At 37.3% G+C, this 24,988-nt stretch overlaps 2 protein-coding genes across 2 annotated transcripts in view; one reads left to right on the forward strand and one right to left on the reverse strand.

Annotated features, from left to right (window-relative positions):
* SLX4IP (SLX4 interacting protein) overlaps positions 1-24,988 on the reverse strand; it is a 184,526-nt gene that overhangs the window by 26,988 nt on the left and 132,550 nt on the right. Inside the window, 1 exon segment of the mRNA XM_072800068.1 lies at positions 366-443. Within this exon segment, the coding sequence (XP_072656169.1) occupies positions 366-443 (78 nt within the window).
* LOC140618084 (large ribosomal subunit protein eL31-like) lies at positions 8,366-15,004 on the forward strand. The gene is made up of 2 exons (XM_072800069.1): positions 8,366-8,483; positions 14,556-15,004. Exons 1-2 carry the CDS (start codon positions 8,477-8,479, stop codon positions 14,942-14,944), a joined length of 396 nt encoding a protein of 131 aa, XP_072656170.1. The 5' UTR covers positions 8,366-8,476; the 3' UTR covers positions 14,945-15,004.

The following is a 24,988-nucleotide window of genomic DNA, read 5'->3' on the forward strand; positions in this document are numbered from 1 at the left end:
AAGGCTCTGACAGCTCTGGGCTGGGAAAGCATTTTCTCGTGTACACACTTGTTCTATATCCCAGGGACTTGGTGTGCACAGACAAAGATGAAGTGATTCATAGTTTAACTGCCTGTCAAATCATTCTGGAAGCTCAATGAAAGTGCTGAGATGCAGCAGGAGAGTGAAGCATAATGTGGCTCCACTCACAGTTCTCAGGCAGTGAAAATTGAAAAAAATCACAAACGTTTAGAAATATTCTTAATTAGCACTTCAATTTCACAAAGGCAATGAAGCAAGTTGAAATCTTCATTCTTTAATTTTCATTCTGTCTAGAGTAAGTTAATAATCAAAATGCCTGACAACTCAAGAAATCAGTTTCTTACCAGCACTCTGTGAGCCCCTGAAACAGTGAAGTCGTATCCCTCTCTTGAGGAAATAGGCTGTGATTTGAAAGCCATACCCTGTAAAGTGAAAGAGGGCATCATTAGACCATAAGCTTGTTTGCCACTAAATTCCATAGGCCTCCCCAGTGCTTATTACATAGCATGTGTTCAATAATTATTTAGCATATGAAATAAAAAAGAATCAAGAGAGGGACTCACTTGAGAGAAAGAGGTAAACATTACAATCTGAGCTCTTCTAGCCTGGCCAGAACACCTGGCTAGAATGGTTTCCAGTCCCTGAAGTGACTCAGTTACTTTGTACAATGAATTCAACCAAGAATTCTCTACCCAGCAAGGCTATCATTACAAATTGAAGGAGTGATTAAGAGCTTTCCATATAAACAAAAGGTAAAGGATTCATCACCATGAAACTAGCCCTACAAGAAATGCTAACAGGGCTTCTTTAAGCCAAAAAGAAATGGCACTATTATAACCAAAAAAATTATTTGGTTATAATTAATATTTTATATATTATATATATTCATAATTAATGTATATTATATATTCTCATATAGTTTCATATTTATATATGAATGAGTAAAAATCTTACTGGAAAAGGAAAATCTATAACAAAGGTAGTGGACAAGTGCTTGTAAAGCAAGTATGAAAGTTAAAAGAAAAAGGTAGTAAAATTCCCTCAAATTACAATAATTAGTTAAGAGCAGCATAAAATAGAAAGATGGAAAAAAAAATAGAAAGATGGAAAATGTGTCATCAAAAAAATATAAAATATGGCAGAAGGTAATAAGGTAAAGCTTTAGAGTGTATTTAACATTAAGTTGCTGTCAACCTAAAACAAACTATTTACATATGATATTTTATGTGAACCTCATGGTAACCACAAGGAAATATATATATAGTAAATATATGAAAGAAAGTGAGAAAGGAAGCAAACATAACCCTAAATAAATCCATCAAACTACAAAGGAAGAGAGAAAGAGAAGAAAGGAACAGAAAGGAACTACAAAAACAAGAAAACAATGAGCAAAATTGCAATAAGTATATGCTTATATATGATTATAATAGTCTGAAATTGCCAGTCAAAAGACACAGAGTGCTAAATGGATAAAAAACAAGACCCATCTACATGCTGCCTGTAAGACATTCACTTCAGGAATAAGAACACACAGACTAAAAGTGGAGGGATAGGATAGAAAAAGATATTCCATGCCAATGGAAATGAAAAATGCTGAATAGCTATATTCGTATCAAACAATATAAACTTTAAAACAAGACTATTTAAAAAAAAGAGAGCATTACATAAAGCAGTCAATCCTTCATGAAAATAAAACATTTATAAATATATATGCACCAGATAGGGGAGCACCAAAACATATAAAACAAATATTAACAGATCTAAAAGAAGAAATTAAAAGCAATACAGTAATACTAGGAGAGTATAATACCCCACTTTCACCAATGGGTAGATCATCCAGACGGCAACAACAAATCAATATAGAAACATTGGCTTTAAACAACACATTAGACCAGACAGATTTAACAGATATAAACAAGGTATTCTATCCAAAAGCAGAATACATATTTTTTTCCAAGTGCACACAGAATGTACTCTAGGTTGGATCACAGGTTGGGCCACAAAACAAGTCTCAATAATTTCAAGAAAATTGAAATCATATTAAGCATCTCTTCCAAGCACAATGGTATGAAACTAGGAATTAATTAGAAGAAAACAGGAAAAACATAAAAACATGGAATTAAACAACATGCTACTGAACAACGGATGGGCCACTGAAGAAAACAAAGGAGAAATAAACATCCAGATAAATAAAAATAAATATAGGACTTACCAAAATATATGGGATGCAGCAAAAGGAGTTCTATGAGGGAAGTTCATAGCAAACCTCAATATTTCTTGAAGCCTACCTCAAGAAATAAGAAAAATCTCAAATAATCTAACTTTACACCTAAAGGAATCAGGAAAGAAGAACAAGAAAAGCTGAAAACTAATGGAAGGAAATAATGACCAGAAGAGAAATAGAGAATAAAAAGTCAGTAGAAAAAAATCAATAAAGTGAAGAGCTAGCTCTTTGAAAAGATAAACAAATTTGACAAACGTTTAGCTAAACTGAGAGAGAGAGAGAGAGAGAGATAATTCAAATAAAATAAAAAAGATAAGTTATAACCAATACTAAATAAATACAAAGCATTGTAAGAGACTACTATGAAAAATGATATACCAAAAAAATGGACAACCTAGAAGAAATGAATAAATTCCAAGAAAGATACAATCTTCCAAGATTGAATAATGAAGAAATACAAAATCCAAATAGACCAATAAGTAGACTGAAACAGTAATCAAAAACCTCCCAACAACAAAAGTCCAGGACCAGACAGACAGTTTCACTGAGAATGAAGAATCCTACCAAACATTCAAGGAAGATTTAACGCCTATCCTTTTCAAACTTTTCCAAAAATTGAAGAGGAGGGAAAGCTTCCAAACACATTTTACAAGGCCAGCATTACGCTGATACCAAAACCAGACAAGGGCACCACAAAAAAGAAAAAAAAAAATTAAAAGCCAATATACTTGATGAACATAGATCCCAAATCCACACATATTAGCAAAACAAATCCAAAAATACATTAAAAGAATCATAAACCATGGTGTAATTTATTCCAGTGATGCCAGGATGGTCCAACATCTGCAAATCAATCAACACTGCACATCACATTAACAAAATTAAAGATAAAAATCACATGATCATCTCAAAAGGTGCAGGGAAAAAATGTGACAAAATTCAACATCTGTTTATGATAAAAAATCTCAACAAAGTGAGTATGAAGGAAACATATTTCAATATAATAAAGACCATATATGACAACCCTACAGCTAACATCATGCTTAGTGGTGAAAAGGTGAAAGCCCTAAGATCAGGAACAAGACAAGGATGCCCACTCTCATCACTTTCATTCAAAACTGGTATCAGAAGTCCTAGCCATAGCAATTAGGCAATAAAGAGAAATAGAAGACAGCCATATCAGAAAAGAGGTAAAACTGTCACTACTTACAACAGATGACATAATACTATGTATAGAAAACGCTAAAGAATCCACCAATAAAACCTGTTAGAATAAGTGAATTCAGTAAAGTCGCAGGATACAAACCAATACACAGAAATCTGTAGTACTTCTATACACTAATGATAAAACATTAGAAATGGAAGTTTAGAAAACAATCCCATTTACAATTGCATCAGCAAAAGAATAAAATATCTATTAATAAATTTAACCAAGGAGGTGAATGACCTGGACACTGATGAAAGACAACACAAATAAATGGAAACATATTCTGTGCTCAGACTGGAAGAATTAATATTGCTGAAATGTCTATACTACCCAACACAATCCACAGATTCAATGCAATACCTGTCAAAATTCCTGTGGCATACTTCACAGAACTAGATAAAACAAGTCTAAAATTTGTATGGAACCACAAAAGATCCTGAAAAGCCCAAGCAATTTTGAGAAAGAATAACAAAGCTGGAAGTATTATACTTCCTGATTTCAAACTATGCTGCAAAGTGTAGTAAATCAAAACATTATGGTATTGGTACAAAGACAGACACACAGATCAATAAAACAGAATAGAAAGCCCAGAAATAAACCCACACATATGTGGATAGCTAATCTATGACAGAGGAGCCAAGAACATACAAGGGAGAAAGGATGGTCTCTTCGATAATGATGTTGGGAAAACAGGATAGTCACATGTGAAAGAATAAAACTAGACCACTGTTTTCTATTATACACAAAAATTAACTCGAAATGCATTAAAAATTTGAATATAAGACTTGAAACCATAAAATTCCTTAGAAGAAAATAGAAGTGTTAAATTCTTTGACATCGTCTTAGCAACATCTTTCTGGATCTGACTCTAATGAGAAGGGAAACAAAAGTGAAAGTAAACAAACTGGACTATATCAAACATAAAAGCTTCTACCCAGCAAAAGAACCATCAAAAAAATGAACAAGCAACTCACTAATAAGAGAAGTTTGTTTTGTTTTGCAAACTATATGTCCAATAAGGGGTTAATATCCAAAATACATATAAAATTCATTTAACTCAATGATAACAACAAAACAAACAATCTGATTTAAAAATGAGCAGTGAGAGGCACCTCTCTCCGGTGGTTCAGTCAGTTTAGTGTCCAACTCTCAATTTTGGCTCAGGTCAGGATCTCAGGGTTATGAGACTGAGCCCTGAGTCCGGCTCCACACTGGGCATGGAGCCTACATAAGATTCTCTGTCTCCCTCTCCCTCTGCCCCTACTATCCCCAATGCCCTCTCTAAAAAAAAGGAGGAGAGGCAGAAGATTTGCATAATCATTTCTCCAAAGAAGATGTAAAGATGGCTAATAGGCACATGAAAAGATGCTCAACATGACTATTTAATAGGCAAATGCAAATCAAAACTACAATGAGAAATACATAACATCTGTTAGAACAGTTATTTTAAAAAGACAAATAACAAGTGTTGATGAGAGTGTAAATCGGTGTACCCACTATGGAGAACCTAGTGGCCTCAAAACATTAAAAACAGAACTACCATACGATCCTGATATTCCACTCTGTAGTATTTACCCAAAGAACATGAAAACACTAATTCAAAAAGATATATGCACACCTATGTTTACTGCAGCATTACTTATAGCAGCCAAGGTATGGAAACAACCTAGGTGTCCATTAATAGACGAATAATGGATAAAGAGGATGTGGCACATTTATACAATGGACTATTACTCAATAGTAATTACTCAAACATAAAAAAAGAATGAAATCTTGCCATTTGTGATAACACAGATGGACCTTGAAGGTGTTAGACTAAATGAAATAAGGCAGAGAAAGACAAATACCATATGATTTCACTCGTATGTGGAATCTAAAAAAGCAACCAAATGAACAAACAAAATAAAACAAAAATAAGAGACTAGTGGTTACAGGGGGTGGGGGTGAGGGGGCAAGAAAGGGTGAAGAGAGTTATCTGGATGGTGATGGATGATAACTAGACCTGTGGCGATCACTTCGTAATGTATATAAACATCAAATTATAAAGATGTATATCTGAAACTTACATTTAGAGGGAAAGGGGCATAGTCAGTGAAATACTACATTGCTCCTAAAAACAAATAAACCACAACTCCAGGCCATATTAGAAAAAAGTCTCAGAAATAAAATATTAAGTTAAAGAAGCCTGGTACAAAGAAATACATTCCAACTGAAAATGGAGACATCACCATTCATCTCATGGGATAGCAAGATAATTTCACTAAAAGTGCAGCATGGTTCCTTCTTCTCTCCTCCTTTTCCTTCCTCCCTCACTCTTTTCTTCCTTCCCTTCCAGCCCACCTCCAAGTATAAACTACTCTTTTGAAGACCTTCCTGAAAAGATTAAATAAAAATATCCTCCCAAATAGGGTATCTCCAGGCTATAAGACAACCTCAGATATAGTATTATGTCCATGAAATTGGAAGGGCCAGGAGTTATCAGAGGTAGTCTCAGATTTTAATTGTTCTGAAATGACTTTTATAAAAAAAGAAAAGAAAAAAGAAAAAAAAAAAAAAGAAAAAAGTTCCCACTTTTACATTCGGTATCCTTCTGACACTCCTGTAGAAAGATCCAGAACATCAATCAGGGACTATAGATCTGACGTCTATCTGCACAAGCTACAGCTTTGACAGCACAGCTACCTTAGTCAGGGGGATTGTGAAATAACAGTGACATCTATGACAGCATAATCTCCAGATTTATAGATATGAAATACATTTTTTCTAACACATTTGGAATGGATTGCATTTTGGTCATGTCATATGCCTTCTTTTTCTGTGTAAAATGTCAAACAAAATATGCATACCACTGGCATTATTCTGAGTGCTTTAAAACAATTCCTTTATTCCTTAGGTCACTGAAAGGGAATTGACTTCCACATCTGTTTATTTGTCCTACTGCTTAAGAGGGGTCGAGGTTGTAAAGAAAGGAGTCCTTAACAATTTGGAATTCACCAATACAAGAAAATTTTACAATGACTTTCAAAGTAATGATTTATAATGCCAGTCTTCCAAAGGTGTGAATAACAATAACAAAATCCAGTATCTAAGTCATTCTGCCTTTGGTAGTAGTGAATCATACTTAATACTTACAGCTCTAGGTAAGACTCAGATTCTCAAAATCTTCTCCCTGTACAAAATCTCCAGCAATAAAATGTTATTATTAGGAAGGGGTCTAAATCTGAGGTTGACTCTGAAATCTGAATTCAGAAAACACGGTATCTGGACATACCCTGAGTGATAACTAACACTTACTTGGTAGGCTAAACAACAGTCTGAATATAACACCTTCTCCAACAGAAAAAGAAAGCAGTATAAAGAAAATAGTAACTAAGTGATTATTAAACTTACTAGAATTGAGTTCACTGAACCAGTTTCCCTATGCTTCCCACCCCCAGGATAGGATTATGCTAAAGAGAATCATTCCTAAACTGGCCACCTGTCATGATTTTAATGGAAAACCAATTCTCCAGCCCCACCCCCACCCCACCATGGCATCTTCAAGAGAAATGGCAAATTTAACATGTAAAAAAGATTTGCACCTGCTTAATCTAAATTCCACCAGCCATAGGAAAGTTTATTGTTTAAAGAGAACTTGAAAAGGGATTAAACACAAAAGATACTGTGTCAGTTCTTATGGCAAACTAATTTTGATATATAAACAGAGAAAATAACTGCCACTGAAATATATGGACTTGAAATGCTACAGAGATGTATTTCATTTATCCATAGATAACAGGCAGTGATAAAGACTACAGGCTTATCTTTGCTCTTTAATGTAATTAACTTCCTCACAGAGTTCAGCAGGCCACTGAGATTTTGTACTTAGCCAGAGCTAAAGCAAAGTTTCACTATTCTCTAAAACTAAATAGCAACTTGGCAAAGAATCCAGGAGGCCTTTTCTATTCCCTTCTCCTGGCCTACACTCCAAGCTTAACACTGGTGTTGTAAATGCACAGAATTGGAGTAGGGGACAAAATGGAAATCACAAAGTGAGCATCTCTTCACTTGAAAACTACCTGACAATAGCATTCCAAGATCCTGAGGCACTTGTAAATCACATTTAAATACGCCTGTTTCCTTGCTGGGTATCTGAGAATATTGTCTTTAGACCCAGGAAGAGACTGGGGTTAGGAGGGCAACAGTTTTGTTGTGGAATCATCTTTCTACTGGGAGTCTTCAAGTAGGCATATTTCTAGAAATAATTTATATTTCTGTGCTGCTTAATGTCACTTGATGTCCAGTACCAGCAAGAGTCCATCTCCCGTCCCCCTGACCTCCGAACAGCCCCCAAAAGTCTCCAGTCCATGCCTCTGGCATTCTGTAGTTTGTAAAGAGCTGCTGCTCTACCTTTGTATAGATCTCCCAAATGATGATTTGTTACCACATTCACATTCTTCTGGCTCACCTGGTCATCACTAAAGAGTTTAAGTCTCTAAGATAAAAAGGGGTGGGGGTGGAGGGAAGGGACTCAGCAATATTTATGAAAGAGTGGCCCGTGTTTTAAGGACAAACCTGAGTTCTGCTATTTTACTCCATATTTTGTCTAAATAAACTCCTCCAAAATGGCTTTAATAGAGATTCAGAGACTTTATGAATAGAAGGAAAAACAACAACAAAAATCAAATATGGGTTGAACAGATCTCATCCTGGTTTAGTAGAGCAGTACATTAGTTTTAAGTAGTACTGTGCTCCAGTGAGTAATACTTTTTAAGGGAGTGGTCGTGTATTTGGGTTGTTATATATTTCATAGTCCCAAGACACTGAGAACAAATATCCAATGTGGAGTTTTTACTGTAAAACTATACAGCTTCACTTGTTTTCCAGGGGACTCATAGCCAAGGTGATGTGAACTTCCCTGAGGCTGCCAAGAGAAGTCTGTGGTACAGTGCATCACAATGCAAAGCCCTCTCCCACAGCTATTCTGAGAGCACGTGGAGCCTGGGAAAATGCCTCTGAGTGGCCTGCTGAGCCATCAGGACTGAATGACAGGTAAGCACTGCTTCATAGCTGGCTCCACCCAACGCTGCATGGCTCTCCTCCAGCCAAACCTCCCAAACCTCAAGGCAGCCTCAAAGCAGAAAGACCTACTTTGTCCCACAATACTTCTCTCCCTAAGATGACTTATTCGTTATTGTTATCATCACTCACAATCATGAAAGATGTCAAACATCCAGAAAAGTAGAAAAATAGTGCCATGAACACCTAAAACCCCAGCTAGACTCGATAATGGTTAATACCTTATCATATTTCATATACCTATTTGGTAAACCATTTCAAAGTATATTAGACATCATGACCCTTCACTCCTAAATACGTGAGCACAGATTCATATGTGACAAGACATTCTCCTATATCACCAAAATACTGTGATCACAACTGAGCATGACATTATTGCTTCATCAAATAACCAGCCCATATTCAAATCTCCCAAAATACCCCCAAAATGTGTATCAGTGATTTTCCTCTTGAATTAGAAGCTAACCAAAGATCACATTTTGCATCTGGTTAGGTCTCTTACATTTCTGGTAATCTCAAATAATTTCTCCCTTTCTTTCTTTTATTTATAACTCTGACTTATTACAGAGATCAGGCTAGTTGCCTTCTAGAGTGACCCCTATTCAGGATTTGAACTTTAAAAATGAAATCTCAGTTGCCTAAATACAAATTTTCAACTTGTATGCTCTTTTATAATGCCAGCCCTTTGTTAATTTTGATAGCTTCTTTAAATGCTGCGGGAAACAGCAGGTTCAAACTAATGCTGTAATTATAATTCAAAGTCTGGAACACAGATGACTTGAAGATTTAGTCCTAAAGATAATTTCAAAGAAATGAGATCTTAAATTTGTAAACAAATTTTTAGCAATGGTAAAAGCAGGTGGGATAGTGGTCTCCTACTTGTTTGAAGAAAGGGTATTTGGTGGCAATCAGATGACTATATGCTGACCTGGAAGCAGCTCCCAATTTTCTACCAGTTCAGACTTGTGACTGTTTTCAGTCTGAGATCATGAGTCAGCTCTCACTCTCTATCTGAAGACTTGGTGAAATTTAATAAGAGGGTAGGAAGGAAGGGGTTGACAGCTACCAAGTCTGACAATGTCTTTTATGCTAGACTAGACCAGGAACATAGAAAGCATTTTAAAAATAAAGAACATGTGTATTTTAAAGCTATTCTGTTCAGGAAAAATGAAGTTACAACTCATTGTAACTGTCCATTTGGAAAGTTACACCTGTCCTTATCAGATGGCCATGGGTAGAGAAGTCACAAGTGTGATGCTTTCTGAATGAAACATTCAGAACATACAGAGAGGTTAGGTATAATAACAAGATGGAGACGTGAGAAAAGCCCTGATGGGGACCTTTGAAACATATTATAGGCTTAATGTGATCTTCACCATTGCTGGTGATGGATGGGGTTGAGGACAGGAGTTGTTCTGTGGGAACCAAAAAACAAAAGTCCTACCCTAAGTTTAAGAACACACACACACACACACACACACACACACAGAGGATCCTAGTTTAAGACCACAAGTGGGAAACAATTTGGGTGGGTAAGTGGAATATTTGGTTCTAGGCTAAAAATTTCACTTATAAACCAAGACATTTAGAGACTCCAAAAGGATCCCTTGAGAGAACATTTCACGTTCTTAAATAAGGACAGTACTGGACTCTGAGTCACAATAAAGCTATGTCTATTTGATGCCAAAACAAATGGGGCAAACTAGTTAGTTCCACGAAAAAAAACAAAAGACCTATGAACAAAATTATTACTTAAGGCCAAATTTACTTAGAAAAATTTTTTTTACCTGTCACTTCATTGACTTTGTATGCAATACCACTGGCCACATGTGCTATTAATTTTACTATCTATGGGATCCATCTGAGCATGTTACCACTGAACGAGAAAGCTGCTCGGGCAGACAAAAATTAGAATAAAACAAATCGAGAAATTATCGCTTCAGATTTCTTTCCTATACTGCTTTCCCACTTTTTGGTTTATGAAAATATGTCCTTAAGATTAGGTATGAAAACCATGTTTAGATAATGTGTAAGCACAGATGAAATGATATTCAAAACAATGGTTCCCACAACCGTAACTCTGCCAGACCATGCATAATGATGGGGATGACAGAACTGGGTACTTATAAAACTCAACGTTCTCTACAAAACCCTTCCCTCACCTTTAAATAACTATGCATAAAAGAAACAGATTTTTTAATAAAGCTTTGTAATGAGGTAGCCAGTTGTTTGAACTGCTGGCTGTTCAAGCTGGCCCCTCTGCAACAACTTTCACACTTCCTGTGCGTAGGACGAACTCCAGATGAAGCATATCCTCTGTGGCCTCCCTGTCTTGCAGGGGGTCTATTCCAACCCTACAATTCTACAACCATGTGCAATGAGAAAAAGAGTTTGGGAACCACTGTACTATTCTAACAGGATCGCAGAATCACAGGACATGAAACATCCTTGAAGAATCATCCAGTTCACTCCTGCTTGTTAGCCAGGATCATACTTAAATCATATTTTAAAAACAGCACCAAAATTCCAAATGGGAAGATGCTACACTTCGCCATGTGCAACTTAATTTTTCCTTTATCATTTGAATTGAGGTTGCAAATTTAAATGCATTAAGGGGCAGGACAGTAACATGAAAAGGGTTGGGTTTGGGCTGTGAAAAAATGGTGAAAACACATGCCTGGTTTACAGGAGACAGAAGCTACTGAACTCCACCCTCAGCAGCCACTACTAGGGTACCAGATTTTGGGCGTTCCAGAAAAACTGTATATCCAAATTTTTATGTGAAATCTCCCAAATTTTAAATTACTAATAAATTAAAATATACCATGCAGTCCAAAGACAGTGTTTCTGAGGGCAGCTTCAGCTTTGCACTGCCAGTCTGCAATCTATAATCTAAATTCCTCGAGCTATAGCTGAAGTTCATTTTCTTGTGTTCTGTTTTTGGCAGAGCTGAAAGAAGGCTGGCTGCTACCAAATGCTTGGAGATAGGTAGCCAGTTTCAACCTAGTCTTTTACTCTAAGCTAAATAAACCCAGGTCCTTAACCTCACTACACAGGACATGTTTATCTACCTTAAATCATTCTGACACTTCTAAGTCCTGACACTAAAGATACACAGCTAACAGTCCGACTCAATGTGGGGTAAAATGAAAAGACTACAATTTCAGAAATCATTAATCATGTGAACGTGTGAGATCTGTATTTTAAAAAATCACAAAACTTACATTTATTGAAAAAGGACTTGAAAAGCCTGAGTAACATACCATATTCTGGGTTGGAAGGGCTAACTGTTATAAAGATGCCAATTGTTCCCATATTTATTTACTTAACAAACATGTACTGAGTGTCTATTGCGTACCAGACAATTCCAATCAAAATCACAATGAAACGTTATTTGTGAGTGTGTATGGGGGTAGGAGGCAGTTTGGAAGTTGTCAAAAACAATTCTAAAATTAATCTAGAAGACTAATCAAATAAGAATAGCTAAGGGAAGAAAAAACTCCAAATGAAATTTTTTTTTCTAATTTAAAGTGATATATAGTCAATGTGTTAAAAACAAAACAAAAAAAAACTAGACAAAAGCAAAAAGGTATTAAGGAAAAAGTTAAATTGCCAATAATGTGACTACTCAGAAACAATTACTTGTCACCTTGACTTTTGGTGTCCTCCAGGTCTTTTCTCAAGATACATAAATACATAGATATTCTCTCTCTCTCTCTTTCACTCTTTTTTAACAAAAATGGAATCACATGACAAATGCTGCTTCATAACCTGATTTAACTTTTTTTTTTTTTTAATTTATTTATGATAGTCACAGAGAGAGAGAGAGAGAGAGAGAGGCAGAGACATAGGCAGAGGGAGAAGCAGGCTCCATGCACCGGGAGCCCGACGTGGGATTCGATCCCGGGTCTCCAGGATCGCGCCCTGGGCCAAAGGCAGGTGCTAAACCACTGCGCCACCCAGGGATCCCCCTGATTTTACTTTTTAAAAAAACTCAATGCTACATACATTGATTGACTTTAGGTGTCGCATCACTGAGAAATCCACTCCTGCTCTTTCATGATTTAATATTCAATAGAACAGGGCTCTGCTGGTCTGCAGTGGCAGCTCTGCCATATACAGGCCTCTCTTTCAGAGTTACTCTACTCCGTTGGCTTATCAGTCAGTATGCACTGTATTAACTACCTAAGCTTTATTTACAATAAACCTTAATATTCAGTAGGGCAAATTCTTTTCCTGACCCTCAACACTGTTCCTAGCCTTCTGGAACACTTGGAGTTATTCCTGCTCCTTTATGCTTTCATATAGCTTATCAAGTTGCATGAGAAAATTCTTTTGGGAGTTTGATTAGAAAAGCCCTGAATTTATAGATCAATTTGGAGACAAATAGGACCTCTATACATTTGACATGGCAGACCTCCCAACTATTTTTAAGGACTTTTAAAAATCTCTTCCAATAAGCTTTAAATTTTTTCTTCATAATGTTCTTGTGTACTTCGTTAAGTTTATTATGAGGTATTTCCTACTTTTTATTGTTGCCATCATACATATTACTTCCTAAAAATTTCATTTTCAAATCATCTGCTTTTGCAATTGACTTTTGTACTTTGATCTGCAGCTGAAAAACCTATTAAACCCTCTTATTAATTCTAATAATTAGCCGCTATATTTCCATTAGACTTTTCATGACACTTTTATTCTTTATTTCCAATTTTTCACCTGTATTTTTCTTCCTTGACTTATTGTTTGAGCTGGAATCTTCAGTAAATGTTGAATACTGCTGCTAGTAGGAATCGTTGTGGGCCTCTTCATCATAAAAGAACAGTTCTTAATGTTTCAGCACTGAGAATAGCATTTCCATTTCACCTAAGGTTTTGTGTTTATTAAATAAGCTATCATAATAGGCACTGCATCTCAGATTTGTGGCTCTGTCCTCTGAGACACACAGTGAACTGCTTTCTCCTATGAAGTTTATATAGCCTATTTTCTGTTCTATATTTTCTACTCAGCATTTGTCTGTAACAAACATGCCCCTTAAAAAACAAACATTCCCCTCCGTATTGTCACAGTCATTTGGGATCTGTAGCCCATTTTATAATGTGCTGGGTCTTTTTTCAATCTTTGACACATTCACTTAAGTCATGTAAAAACAGTAAGTATTCCCAAAGTTATCAATCCTACCATCTTCGGTTATTAAATAAACCACTATGACGTTTAAGTAACCACCTACCAGTTGAGAGTTTTTCCGACTCCCAATCATGAGTTCACCATCCATATCTTAATCACTTGGATATGAGTATCTCATCACTTGGAATCTAAAGTTCCAAGGCTGGAGTCTTTCTCACCTGTACAGATTCCTATATCCCCAGCACCCAAGAATCTGATGTAGGTCTGGGGTGGTTCCAAAAACCTGTATTCTTTTTAAAGAGCTCCAGTGCATTCTGATATGCAGTTCAGATTTGGAAGTCACTGCTCTAAATCTTATTTTGTTGATTTACTGGTGTGTTATAATGAAATTAGTAGCAGGAGTCTTTACAGAGTTCTTGGAAGACAAACACAAAATGCAAGTTCTGTAAGTGAATGTAAGAGAGAAATTCTCCCAGCTCCTTAAACACAAACAAATAGGCCTCTAGTAGGAAGTACTATAGCAACGGTGAAGAGGCATGGGGAGAGAAATCATTTCTAAGGCACTCAAGGCCCAAATGATGGAGGCAATTTATGAGAAGCCAATGCATATTAGCTCAATTACTATCGTATCTCTGGAGGATTTCAAAAAACAAGTCTCGTGCCTCCTTTGTTTCATTTTCTCTCTCTCTCTAACTGCCAGACGATCTACCTTTTCACAGAAAAAAAAAAAAAAAAAGATCACCACTTCTTATTTTTTACCTTCCCCAAGTCCTTAGAGTTCACATAAAATGTACATCATTTTGATACGTAAAAATTAATGTGATAGGTATGCAATGACTTCTGATCATAATTAAGATGCTAAATCAGATCTCACACAGACTCAGATTAAAAAGAAACTAACGCTTCCTTTCCAACTAGGGCCCGGCAGAATGGCTCCCGCAAAGAAGGGTGGCGAGAAGAAGAAGGGCCGTTCTGCCACCAACGAGGTAGTGACCAGAGAATACACCATCAACATCCACAAACATATCCATGGAGTGGGTTTCAAGAAGCATGCCCCTCAGGCACTCAAAGAGATCCAGAAATTTGCCATGAAGGAGATGGGAACTCCAGATGTGCTCATTGACACCAGGCTCAACAAAGCTGTCTGGGCCAAAGGAATAAGGAATGTTCCATACCGTATCCATGTGCGGTTGTCCAGACAACGTAACGAGGATGAAGATTCACCAAACAAGCTCTACACGCTGGTTAACTACGTACCTGTCACCACTTTCAAAAATCTACAGACTATTAATGTGGATGAGAACTGATCGCTGATTGTCAAATAAAGGTATAAAACTGCTAAAAACAAATAAATAAATAAAAAGAAACTAACGATGTAGGCTTTGTCTCAGGTTTTATTTCTGAAATATTACCTTGATATTCTTATCTTCACTGCCTAAAAGAGGCCAAGTTTAGAATATGTAAAGAGGACTTTTTAATGTTGTTTTGCTTACAAGTATTTACTGTTAATACAAATATCAAATGAACAAATCAAAAACACTGGTTAAAAAAAAATCATAAAACCACCTTCACTATACACATGTCCTTAACACAAAATTAAGAGAGATATAACAAGACATGTACTTCCCAATGAGAACAACAGGAAATATACCCCATCCACCCCAAGTTATCTTGTATAAGAAACAACAACAGGGATCTGATCCCATCAAGTCTGTGGATCTAACTACCAGTTTACAGGAAATACAGGGGCTGGAAGAGTATGTTAACACTACCATGCATATGCAGCCAGCCAAACCCAAAACGTAGGAAATTTCAGAGGACATTTGACCTAGTTTCTTCAATAATGGCAAGAAAAAAAAAATGAGAGGGGTGTTCCCATAAGTTCAAAGAGATATTCACTGAAGGTAAAGAGAATCAACCAAATGTGATGAATATATGGGCCAACCCTGTTTGAACCCTGATTTGAACAATACTACTATAAAAGAATAAGAGAGAGAGAAATCTGAAGATATCTGATGACATCAAGAATTTTTTTTCCTTAATGGTGCTCTGATCATTTAAAAAAAAAAAAAAAAAAAGAAGGCAGGTAGCCTGGGTGGCTCAGTGGTTTAGCACCACCTTCGGCCCAGGGTGTGATCCTGGAGACCTGAGATAGAGTCTCACATCAGGCTCCCAGCATGGAGCCTGCTTCTCCCTCTGCCTGTGTCTCTGCATCTCTCTCTCTGTGTTTCTCATGAATAAATAAATAAAATCTTCAAAAAAAAAAAAAAGCTTCTTAGTTTTTATAGCTATATATATTATGCGTTTTAAGATTTAAGCTATATATATTATGCGATTTAAGATTTTAAGATTTTATATATAAAATTTTTTAAAGAAAAGAACCCCTTAAAGATGATGCATTTTTAAAAACTATTTGTTAAATATTAACACAAATTAATTTAATTAATATTAATTTAAGCTTGCTTTTCTAATTTGCTGACTTTGAAAATAGCATTATGTAAAAAACACAAAAGCATTCTTTAGTATGTTGTGAATTTTTTTTTCAATATTTTATTTATTTATTCATGAGAGACACACAGAGAGAGAGAGAGAGAGAGGTGACACAGGCCGAGGGAGAAGCAGGCTCCATGCAGGGAGCCTGATGTGGGACTTGATCCCAAGACTCCAGGATCACGTCCTGGGCCGAAGGCAGGTGCTAAATCACTGAGCCACCCAGGGATCTCCATAGTATGTTGTGAATTGTAACCATAATCTTTAGAATAATTTTGTAAGTAACAATTCAAAAGCAACCTAAACAAAAATTATCTAATAAGTGACTGTAAAGCTCTCATCTTCCTTAAGCCCTAAATAAGCACACTATTGCATGCACAACAGAAATGGTAATTTCATTATTGAGCTACTTGCTTGAATATGTTAATTGATTATCGGTATAGGTATACATATAGATACAGATACATACATTTTGCAGACTTCAAGCCACATCATCAAGCTCTTAGGTATGGAGTAAAAAGTATATCATACTTTTAAAAAATTGAGCCTTGCAGTAAAAAGGGCATATGCCTAAAAGCGGAATCTGGGGAGGCAGAGATAAAGGATTCCCTCCTGCTAAAAACATATCGAATCTGGATAAAAGAAAAACATACTTCAGTACAATAGTAGAGCTCAAAAGAAATGGAAATACGAAGGAACTACCAGAAACAGGGAGGGAAGGAGTAGGAAACTAGTGGGCTGATACTCTAATGGTCTCTGGAGAAACATCAGATCAGACATACACAGGAGAGGACTGAAGATGTACCCTGCCTGCAGCTCAGTCCCCAACACCCTGAGGAGTAGACAGACACTGCTCCATCAGTCCACAAAAATCCCACTTTCTCCTGACCTGTAAATTTTTCCTTTTGTTGAATGCTCCTGAGGCTCCACAAAAGCCTCTTGTAATGTTACAACATCCCAAACAGCGTCCTGGATATCCATCCCACAGAACCACTCTTCTGTAGGCTATTCCTCTATTCCCAGCTTTCAAAGGCAAACATTTTCAGGGTGCTCCTCAGCGCTCAGTCACATGACTGAAGCTGGTTCCAGCCACAGTTTTCCCTTCTCTTCACAGCAGCTTTCTCTCTTCCTTTTAGGGGTTTTCATAGAAGGTTCGTATGGTAGGAGACCTTTGCAATTGGTATTTGAAAATACTGGACATTGGAGTGCTTTGGAGTCTCTGAAAGGGAGTCCTGGAGATCTCTGTGAGGCCCTGGAGCAGGCTGTGAGTTTCAAGGTGATACCCACCTCAGCAAAGACATCAAGACCCTCTGTCATGTATTTCCTTCTATCTTGTGCTCTGCACCGCCCTCCCACCTCCTCCCTGGCCTTGTGCTCCTCAATGGCTTACTATGTTCTTCTCCATCTTTTCTCAGTGGTGCAACCTCTCCACGGACTCTCCCACCATTGAGGTTCTACAAGAAGCTTCTGTCACTTCTTAGGGTTTTCCTCAACACCAGCCCCATCTACACCGTCCCATCATCACCTCCCCTGGCTCCTCAGTCGTGCCCTGTGGTCTACTCAAGCTGATGCTTCATGGGCCTGCTTTTCCCTATCTACCTTCACCTATACCCCTCCACTCTGCTGAGTCCCATCACTGAAATCTTTTCTCACACATCAGTCTTACTTCTTTCTCAACTCTCTTCTGAAAACACAGTTTCTTCTAGAAAACACTTTTCCGGGCTCAGGAAAAATAGAAAATTCCTTAGAAAGAGAAATAAGGCCAATATTGTGAAACAGGTTTGAGTTATATATCTCTATCTGGGAAGTCTATGTTAGTCACGTGACATGAACTAAATATCACACTGACAGTAGTGAGCTGCTGCTGAGGAAGCAGGATGGCAGCAAACTGGAGTAGTTTCATACAAGTGAGACACCCTACAGGGTAGTTTTTTTCCTCTTTCTGACCCTGAGAATGATCTCACTAGAGTTATAGATTAATATGAACAGAAAATGGTTATTTTTTTTCATCCTGTCAAAAGCCAGGTGTTCCTCTAAAAGAAATAATCACACCAGAGTCTTCCCACTTGCCCTCTTTATGTACCCACCACATACAAGTGCTATGTGAATCCCTGGCTGTGCCAAGAAAACTGCTTAGCTCCTGAGGTACTCAACTGAGGTCAGAGGGAGAGATAGTGCAGTGAAAGGATGATGGCTACAATCTAAGTGCTACAACAAAGACATGCACTGGAAGCCAGGGAGACTGAGAAAGGAAGGGTATGTTTCATTAAACAATGGAGAGTAACAAATTAAATTGGGGGGAAGGCGCTCCCCAAGGAAAGGAAACATCTAAGCAGAATCTGGAGGGATCAAAAGGATCCTGCTAGAAGGACTGAGAATGGTGGGCACCACAAGAATGTTTGCCTCAAACCACAGACAACTCCTATTGGCTCCCAGGAAGCCTGGGAGGTAGGGGAGGCTTAGAGTTCAGTATGCACAAGAGGATAGGGAGAGACAAAGTACAGAGGAGAGATGGAGGGGCAGCGGGGGGGGGGGGGGGGGGGGTGTTTGACTTGCAGTCAGCTTTACAACCTCGAGTAAAGGATTTTAACAGGAGTTCCAGAGACTTGTAAGCATCCCCAGTATATCTTACAAATACTGATGACTCACTATGGGTTTCCATTAATATGAAGACCTTGACTATACTGAGGATCACTTTTCTCTTCACTAATTTGGTTAAAATGGAATAATTAAAGCTGATAAATTTGTGAAAGGGTTTAATTTAATCTAAGAATCCTAGAAAAAAGCTTGGTATAATTAATATCTTACTAATTCTTTAAAAATAAGGCGTTTATAACAATTTAAAATGATGTTTATACTGACTAGGTTAAAAGAGACTCTTGATCCTGGTAAATGCCAGCTTTAACCTTGTTGGGAAAGAAATAACATTTAATACAAGGCTAATTGAAATAGTTTGGTACTGGCATAGGACAGACATGTAGAAATAGAACTGAGAGTCCAGAAATAAATCCTTGTATTTACTGACAACTGATTTTCAACAAGGGGGCCAAGACAATTAAATTGGGATAGAATAGTCTTTTCAATAGATGGTACTGGGGCAACCTGATAACCACATGCAAAAGAATAAAGCTGGAGTCTACCTCACATCATACATAAAATTAACTCACTAACTCAAAATGGATCAAAGATGTAAGCGGAAGAGTTAAAACTATAAAAGTCTTAGGAAATAAACACAGGCACAAATCTTCATGGGCTTGGATTAGACAATGGTTTCTCAGATATAATACAAAATGGAGAAGTAACAAAACAAAAAAGTTGAATAAACTGGACACCATCAAAATTAAAAACGTCTTTGTTTCAAAGATACCATCAAGAAACTGAAAAGACAATCCACAGGAGAAAAATTTTGCAAATCATCTATTTGATAAGGGACCTGAATCTAAAATATGTAAAGAACTCCTACAACTCAACTCAATAATAAAAAACCTTCAACTTAAAAATGGACAAAGGATTTGAAAACATTTCTCCAAAAAAGATTAAACAAATGACAAATAAGTACTTAAACAGAAAATAAACATCATTAGCCATCAGGGAAATAGATTGCAAAATCATAATCAAAGCCACTTCACATTCACTAGGATGGCTATAACCAAAATGCCAGATAATAGCAAGTGTTGGCAAGAATGTGGAGAAAATAGAATACTCATCCATTTTTAGCGGGAACATAAAATTGGTGCAGCTGCTTTGGAAAAAAGTCTGGAAGTTCCTCAATATATTAAATACAAAGTTACTCAGAAATTCCATTCTTAGATATCTATTCATGAGAAGGGAGCACATACATCCACTCAAAGACCTGTACAAGTAGTCATAGTGGCATTATTCCCAATAGCCAAAGAAAGCAAATCCAGGTGTCTACCAACTGATGAATGGATAAACAAAATGTGATACATCCATACAATGGAGTATTATTTGGCAACGGAAAGAAATGAAGTATTACCAATAAATAATTATAATATAGATGAACCTTGAAAATGTGCTAAATAAAAACCAGTTACAAAAAACAACATATTGTAAGATTCCATTTATATGTAATGTCCAGAGTAGGTAGGCAAATCAGTAGAGACCAAACAGAAATTGATCGTTACCTAGTGACAGAGTGGGAGTCACGATGGGGAAAAATGGGAAGCAGCTGCTAACGGGCACAGGGTTTCTTTACAGAGTGAAGAAAATGTTCTAAAACTGGTTCTGGTGACAGTTGCACAACTTTGTGAATATATAAAAACCACTGAATTCTATACTTTAAATAAATGAACTGTATGGTATGTAAATTATATTTCAATAAAGCTGTTATTAAACAAATAAAAAAGAATGGGATGAAATGCTCTTCAACTAAATGGATAGGACCTGTCAGTGTTCCTCATTCTTAAATCCCTAAATTCAAATACTTAGGAAGAATGCTGCTTTCCTCCAACTGAAAATGTCTGAGCTTTTAAAATGGGGTATATGACTGGTTGATCATGCAGGCAAATTCTAAGAGGCTACACAGGAAAAATGTTCCCCACCACTGTACTAGATTCAGGAAATACCATCTACAAACATTTGATATGTGCATTCTATAATTTTCCAATAGTAGGCCTCCTTACCCCACAGTTATCCCAATTAAATTCCATTGGTGTCTTTTAGCCCATTAGAATACCATACACTACTCCGAGTCCCCAGAGTTTATTCAGCCTAATTTTTACTTATCTAAAATACTAGAGAGAGGGGGAAAAAAGATTTACTAAGTTGGACACAGAAAAAAAAAAGTATGAAAAAGCTTCCTCATACAGGAACTATTTATAAACTCTATACTTTTGCTATTAAAAAGTTAGTACTTTACTAAAATAAGGATAAACTTACACAATGCAAAAATTTGAGTCTTCCAGAAGTTCACATTACCTTGAAAGGAAACCCAGAAGCTGTTTTATTTTCAAATATATCTTATGAAGAAAGATTTCCTAAGTGTTTCAAAAATGTTTTCTATTTAAGAGAAACCTTTACAAGTCATTCTTTAAATAATGAGAATTTCTTTTCCCTCAAGGGAATAATTTCTACTTCAGTGTTTCTAAGAATATACAGGGTTAAAACCGTGTAAAATAGATTTTCTCACAGTTAGGGGAGAGCAAAACACCGCAAATAGGAAACCAGACAGCTCAGAGGTCAAAACACTACACTTCCAGGTCAGACTTCTGGTTGCAATTAAGTAAAATTCCTGCAAATATTTGTAAGGAAATCATATTTTTGGTGTCTCCTTTCAGACCTTGTAACTTTTTATTTTCTTTACCAGCAACTTATATCTGTGGGTATATACTTATCTGTATTATTTATTAAAGACACACAGAAATAAAAAACATAAACATTTATGAACACACACATACCCCAGGATTGTAATTCGATCTTGGCCTCAAAGGTAAAACCAGCATCTCTGCTAGGCATTCATTTTCTATGTTTCAGATCATGTGGACCTAGTTTTGTTTTTGCTTGACACAGACATGGATAATTTGGTTCTCAAGACATTTCACAAAACAGGTTAAGCCAAGTTTCCCATTAGATTGCATGGTTCATGATCAAATAGTTAAAGTAAATTTGAATCTGATTGGAGTTTAGGCTCTAAATAATAACAGCACTGTGTTTGAGCAACAAATATAAACAAGTTCCACAATTAAGTGTACCTGAGCAGTTTATTAAATACGCTTCTACTCAACTCTCTGGGGAATAGCCCAGGCATTCACAGTGCTTCACAAATACCAACCTCAGAAATTTGTGGCGGATTCACTTAGAGACAACAGAAATATCAAAGGGAGCAGATACTACCTGCCCAGTTCACAGAAGTTATTACAGTGTGTGTAAAATTATTTTTATTATAAATAATTGAAGTAGTAAACTGAAAATAGTAACTACAAAAAATAATTTTAGATTCTTTCACTTTCGTCCTAAATAATTACACTGATTAGGTGTCATGTTAGGTAATTTGAAAACGAAAGCATCTCTGGGTTTCAATCATCATGTGGGTTGTAGTCCTCACAATTCCCAAGGTATTTAGTTAGCAAATCTCACTTCCAAAGTGTTAAACCACAGTGTCTTATCCTACAGTAGGGCCTCTTCACTTGTCCCTCCACCCTTCAAAATCAAGGGGTTCTTATAGACATTTAATCTGTTAGATAACTACTGTTTTCTCTCTCAGGCTTTCTAGTGGCAATTAATACTAGTGATGTGAAACTCAATTACTAGAAATGTTAAAATCTTTGCATGTGACTGGAGAGCCTGGCTAAAGGAAAAGAATTTAAAGGGAGGGATCCCTGGGTGGCGCAGCGGTTTGGTGCCTGCCTTTGGCCCAGGGCGTGATCCTGGAGACCCGGGATCGAATCCCACATCAGGCTCCCGGTGTATGGAGCCTGCTTCTCCCTCGGCCTATGTCTCTGACTCTCTCTCTCTCTCTCTCTCTCTCTCTCTCTCTGTGACTATCATAAATAAATAAAAATTAAAAAAAAAAAAAAAAGAATTTAAAGGGAATAAACAAGAATGGTAAATGCTCTGAGCACTTCCCAGACATCGGAAGGGTACTACTATAGCGTAATGCACATAAAACTCCTCTGAGAAATGAACAGTACATGCCAAGGCAAATAGTTTCCACTATCCCTTGTCATCCCACACATTAAAAAATTATATGCAACCCCTACAAGACAAGGCCACTGCTTTATGAGTGGCAGTGGGAGGATAGGGAAGAGGAGCTGCCCTCATTAGTATCTGTCAAACACAGGAGAGGTTGCCACTTTTTAAAACTTCATCTGGGATGCATCAAAAGAAAGTACCTCCTTATAGAAGTCTCACTATCCTTGTGTGCCACCCAGCCCTCTACCCCTCACCTCAACACACAGACACGTACATACGCTAAGCAGCTGCCAAACCATTTGGACAACAAAGCCAGTGCCACAGGGGACACATTCCCAAAATGCTGGGATAAATCACAATTTCCACTGGGCAAACCCAGAGAATTACAGGCCTCCCATCCAGTTGTCACCATTAGAGATAATGTGACAGACGAGAACACCAAAAGAAAGTTTTTTATCTCACCCTTATTATCAATTAAAGGCCAGTGACTTTTTCTTCCATTACTTCTCCTCCCACCCACCACAGGGCAGGAGTGCCAACCAGTTCTACCTGACCACCAAATGGGATTTGTCTTTGGAATATCTGGTGACAAATCATCAATCTTCATAGAGCTGGTAATGGGCAGGGCTCTCAGCCAACCGGGCCAACTGCTTAAAAAAAGCCTTGCAATCACCATTTGATGACAAAGATCTTTCTGAAACCTAAGAGTCCTCCCAGAGGATTTGGAAGAGTTGTTTTGAACTCCCCAGTTCCAGAATAGGCAGAAATGTGGGAGCACTGAGCCCAGATATAAATGTGAACAAGCAGACTCAAAAGGAATACTGGCATTGCATCACCATAAAAGCTCCAACAGAACTGGCTTTGTAATTTGAAACTAAGCAATGGCAATACAGACTTTGTTTTATGAGGGAAAAATCATTGTCTTTCTGATGTGCATGGTAGGAAGTTAAGGGAGAAGGGTGGGGTGGGAGAGATGGAAGCAGCTTACTCACAGGCCAGTAGGATCAATCTCATGAGGTTCAAGCTACCATGGACAAAGTTTTCTAGGTGGCTCAAATTGAAGTGTGACAACCTCTTGGTGTGGCAGAGAGAATCCTAACTCTTTTTGAAACCTTGTGTATCAGAGGGGGTTTTGTGTGTGTTTTAATTTCTTCCAAAATTAAAAAGTGAACAAAAGACCAGTCACTAAAACTGGCAATTTCCTTAACAGGTGACTGTGACAAGTGGAAATACTGCCCTTCAAGGTTAAGGATTTTTGTTTTCTTTCCACTTATTGCAATAAATGGTTAGCAAAGCCTCCCTAGTTTTTGCAAATCCAAAGCATCTTGTGTTGTCAACGCTGTTTTTGCATACTTTTGGTAGACAGTATAAGAACTTTAAATTCTGCAAACTGCCCTTTCCTGGAAAAATAATCTCTGCTGACACTGTGGCATATTCACCAGAGGGCTTATAGGCACTTGCTTTCATTATTGCCCTTTTAAGCTTCTCATGTGGATGAAAGCCTAGAAAATGTTTTGATTGAGTACACTATGGGAAGAAATGTAAATAATAAGCAAAGCTATTTAAACACATGTGTAAAAAGAAAACACATGTTTCCACTGTGCCCTAGGACAAATTTAAGGAAATCCATTTCTATTTGTAAAGGGCTGTGAATAGAAAAAACAATGCCTAAATATTAAGAATATTTACCAGAACAGTAGATAATTGAAAATGTGTTGCACTGTTTTGCTGTTTATAAAACCACACGAGGGCCGGGTTCTCCCCCTTTCAGTCGTCTGTGTCTGGCTGGGGAAGCCTGGGGACCCCACCATAGCTGCACACGTGACTGTGACCCAGTTCTGCCACCACGGAGCAGAGGCTGCCACTCCGCGGGGACAGCTGATAGCCGTCAGGAGTGGCTGAGGTAGTCAGTAGCATTTGTCAACAGGGGCTTTTTCGGGGTTAACAGTTGTTGGAGGTACTCCTGTGAATGTTTAGGGATGGTGTTTTGAGGCCAGTTTTCACTGTCCTCTTGGAAAATGCCTGCCCGTTTATGGTGAGGAAGGGCTGGGCTCAAAGGGAAAAGTAGTTCACTTCCAAAATTTATTTTCAATAGGAAAAGGCCCTGTTTTCAATGTGCTGGGAAAATAAACACAAACCCAAACAAACAACCCATATACAAATTTGCACTCCTGGGGCCACCAGAGAGAAGGGCTCACAATCAGGCCTGT

The sequence above is a fragment of the Canis lupus genome, chromosome 26, assembly GCF_048164855.1.
Source record: "Canis lupus baileyi chromosome 26, mCanLup2.hap1, whole genome shotgun sequence".
Classification (NCBI taxonomy): domain Eukaryota; kingdom Metazoa; phylum Chordata; class Mammalia; order Carnivora; family Canidae; genus Canis; species Canis lupus.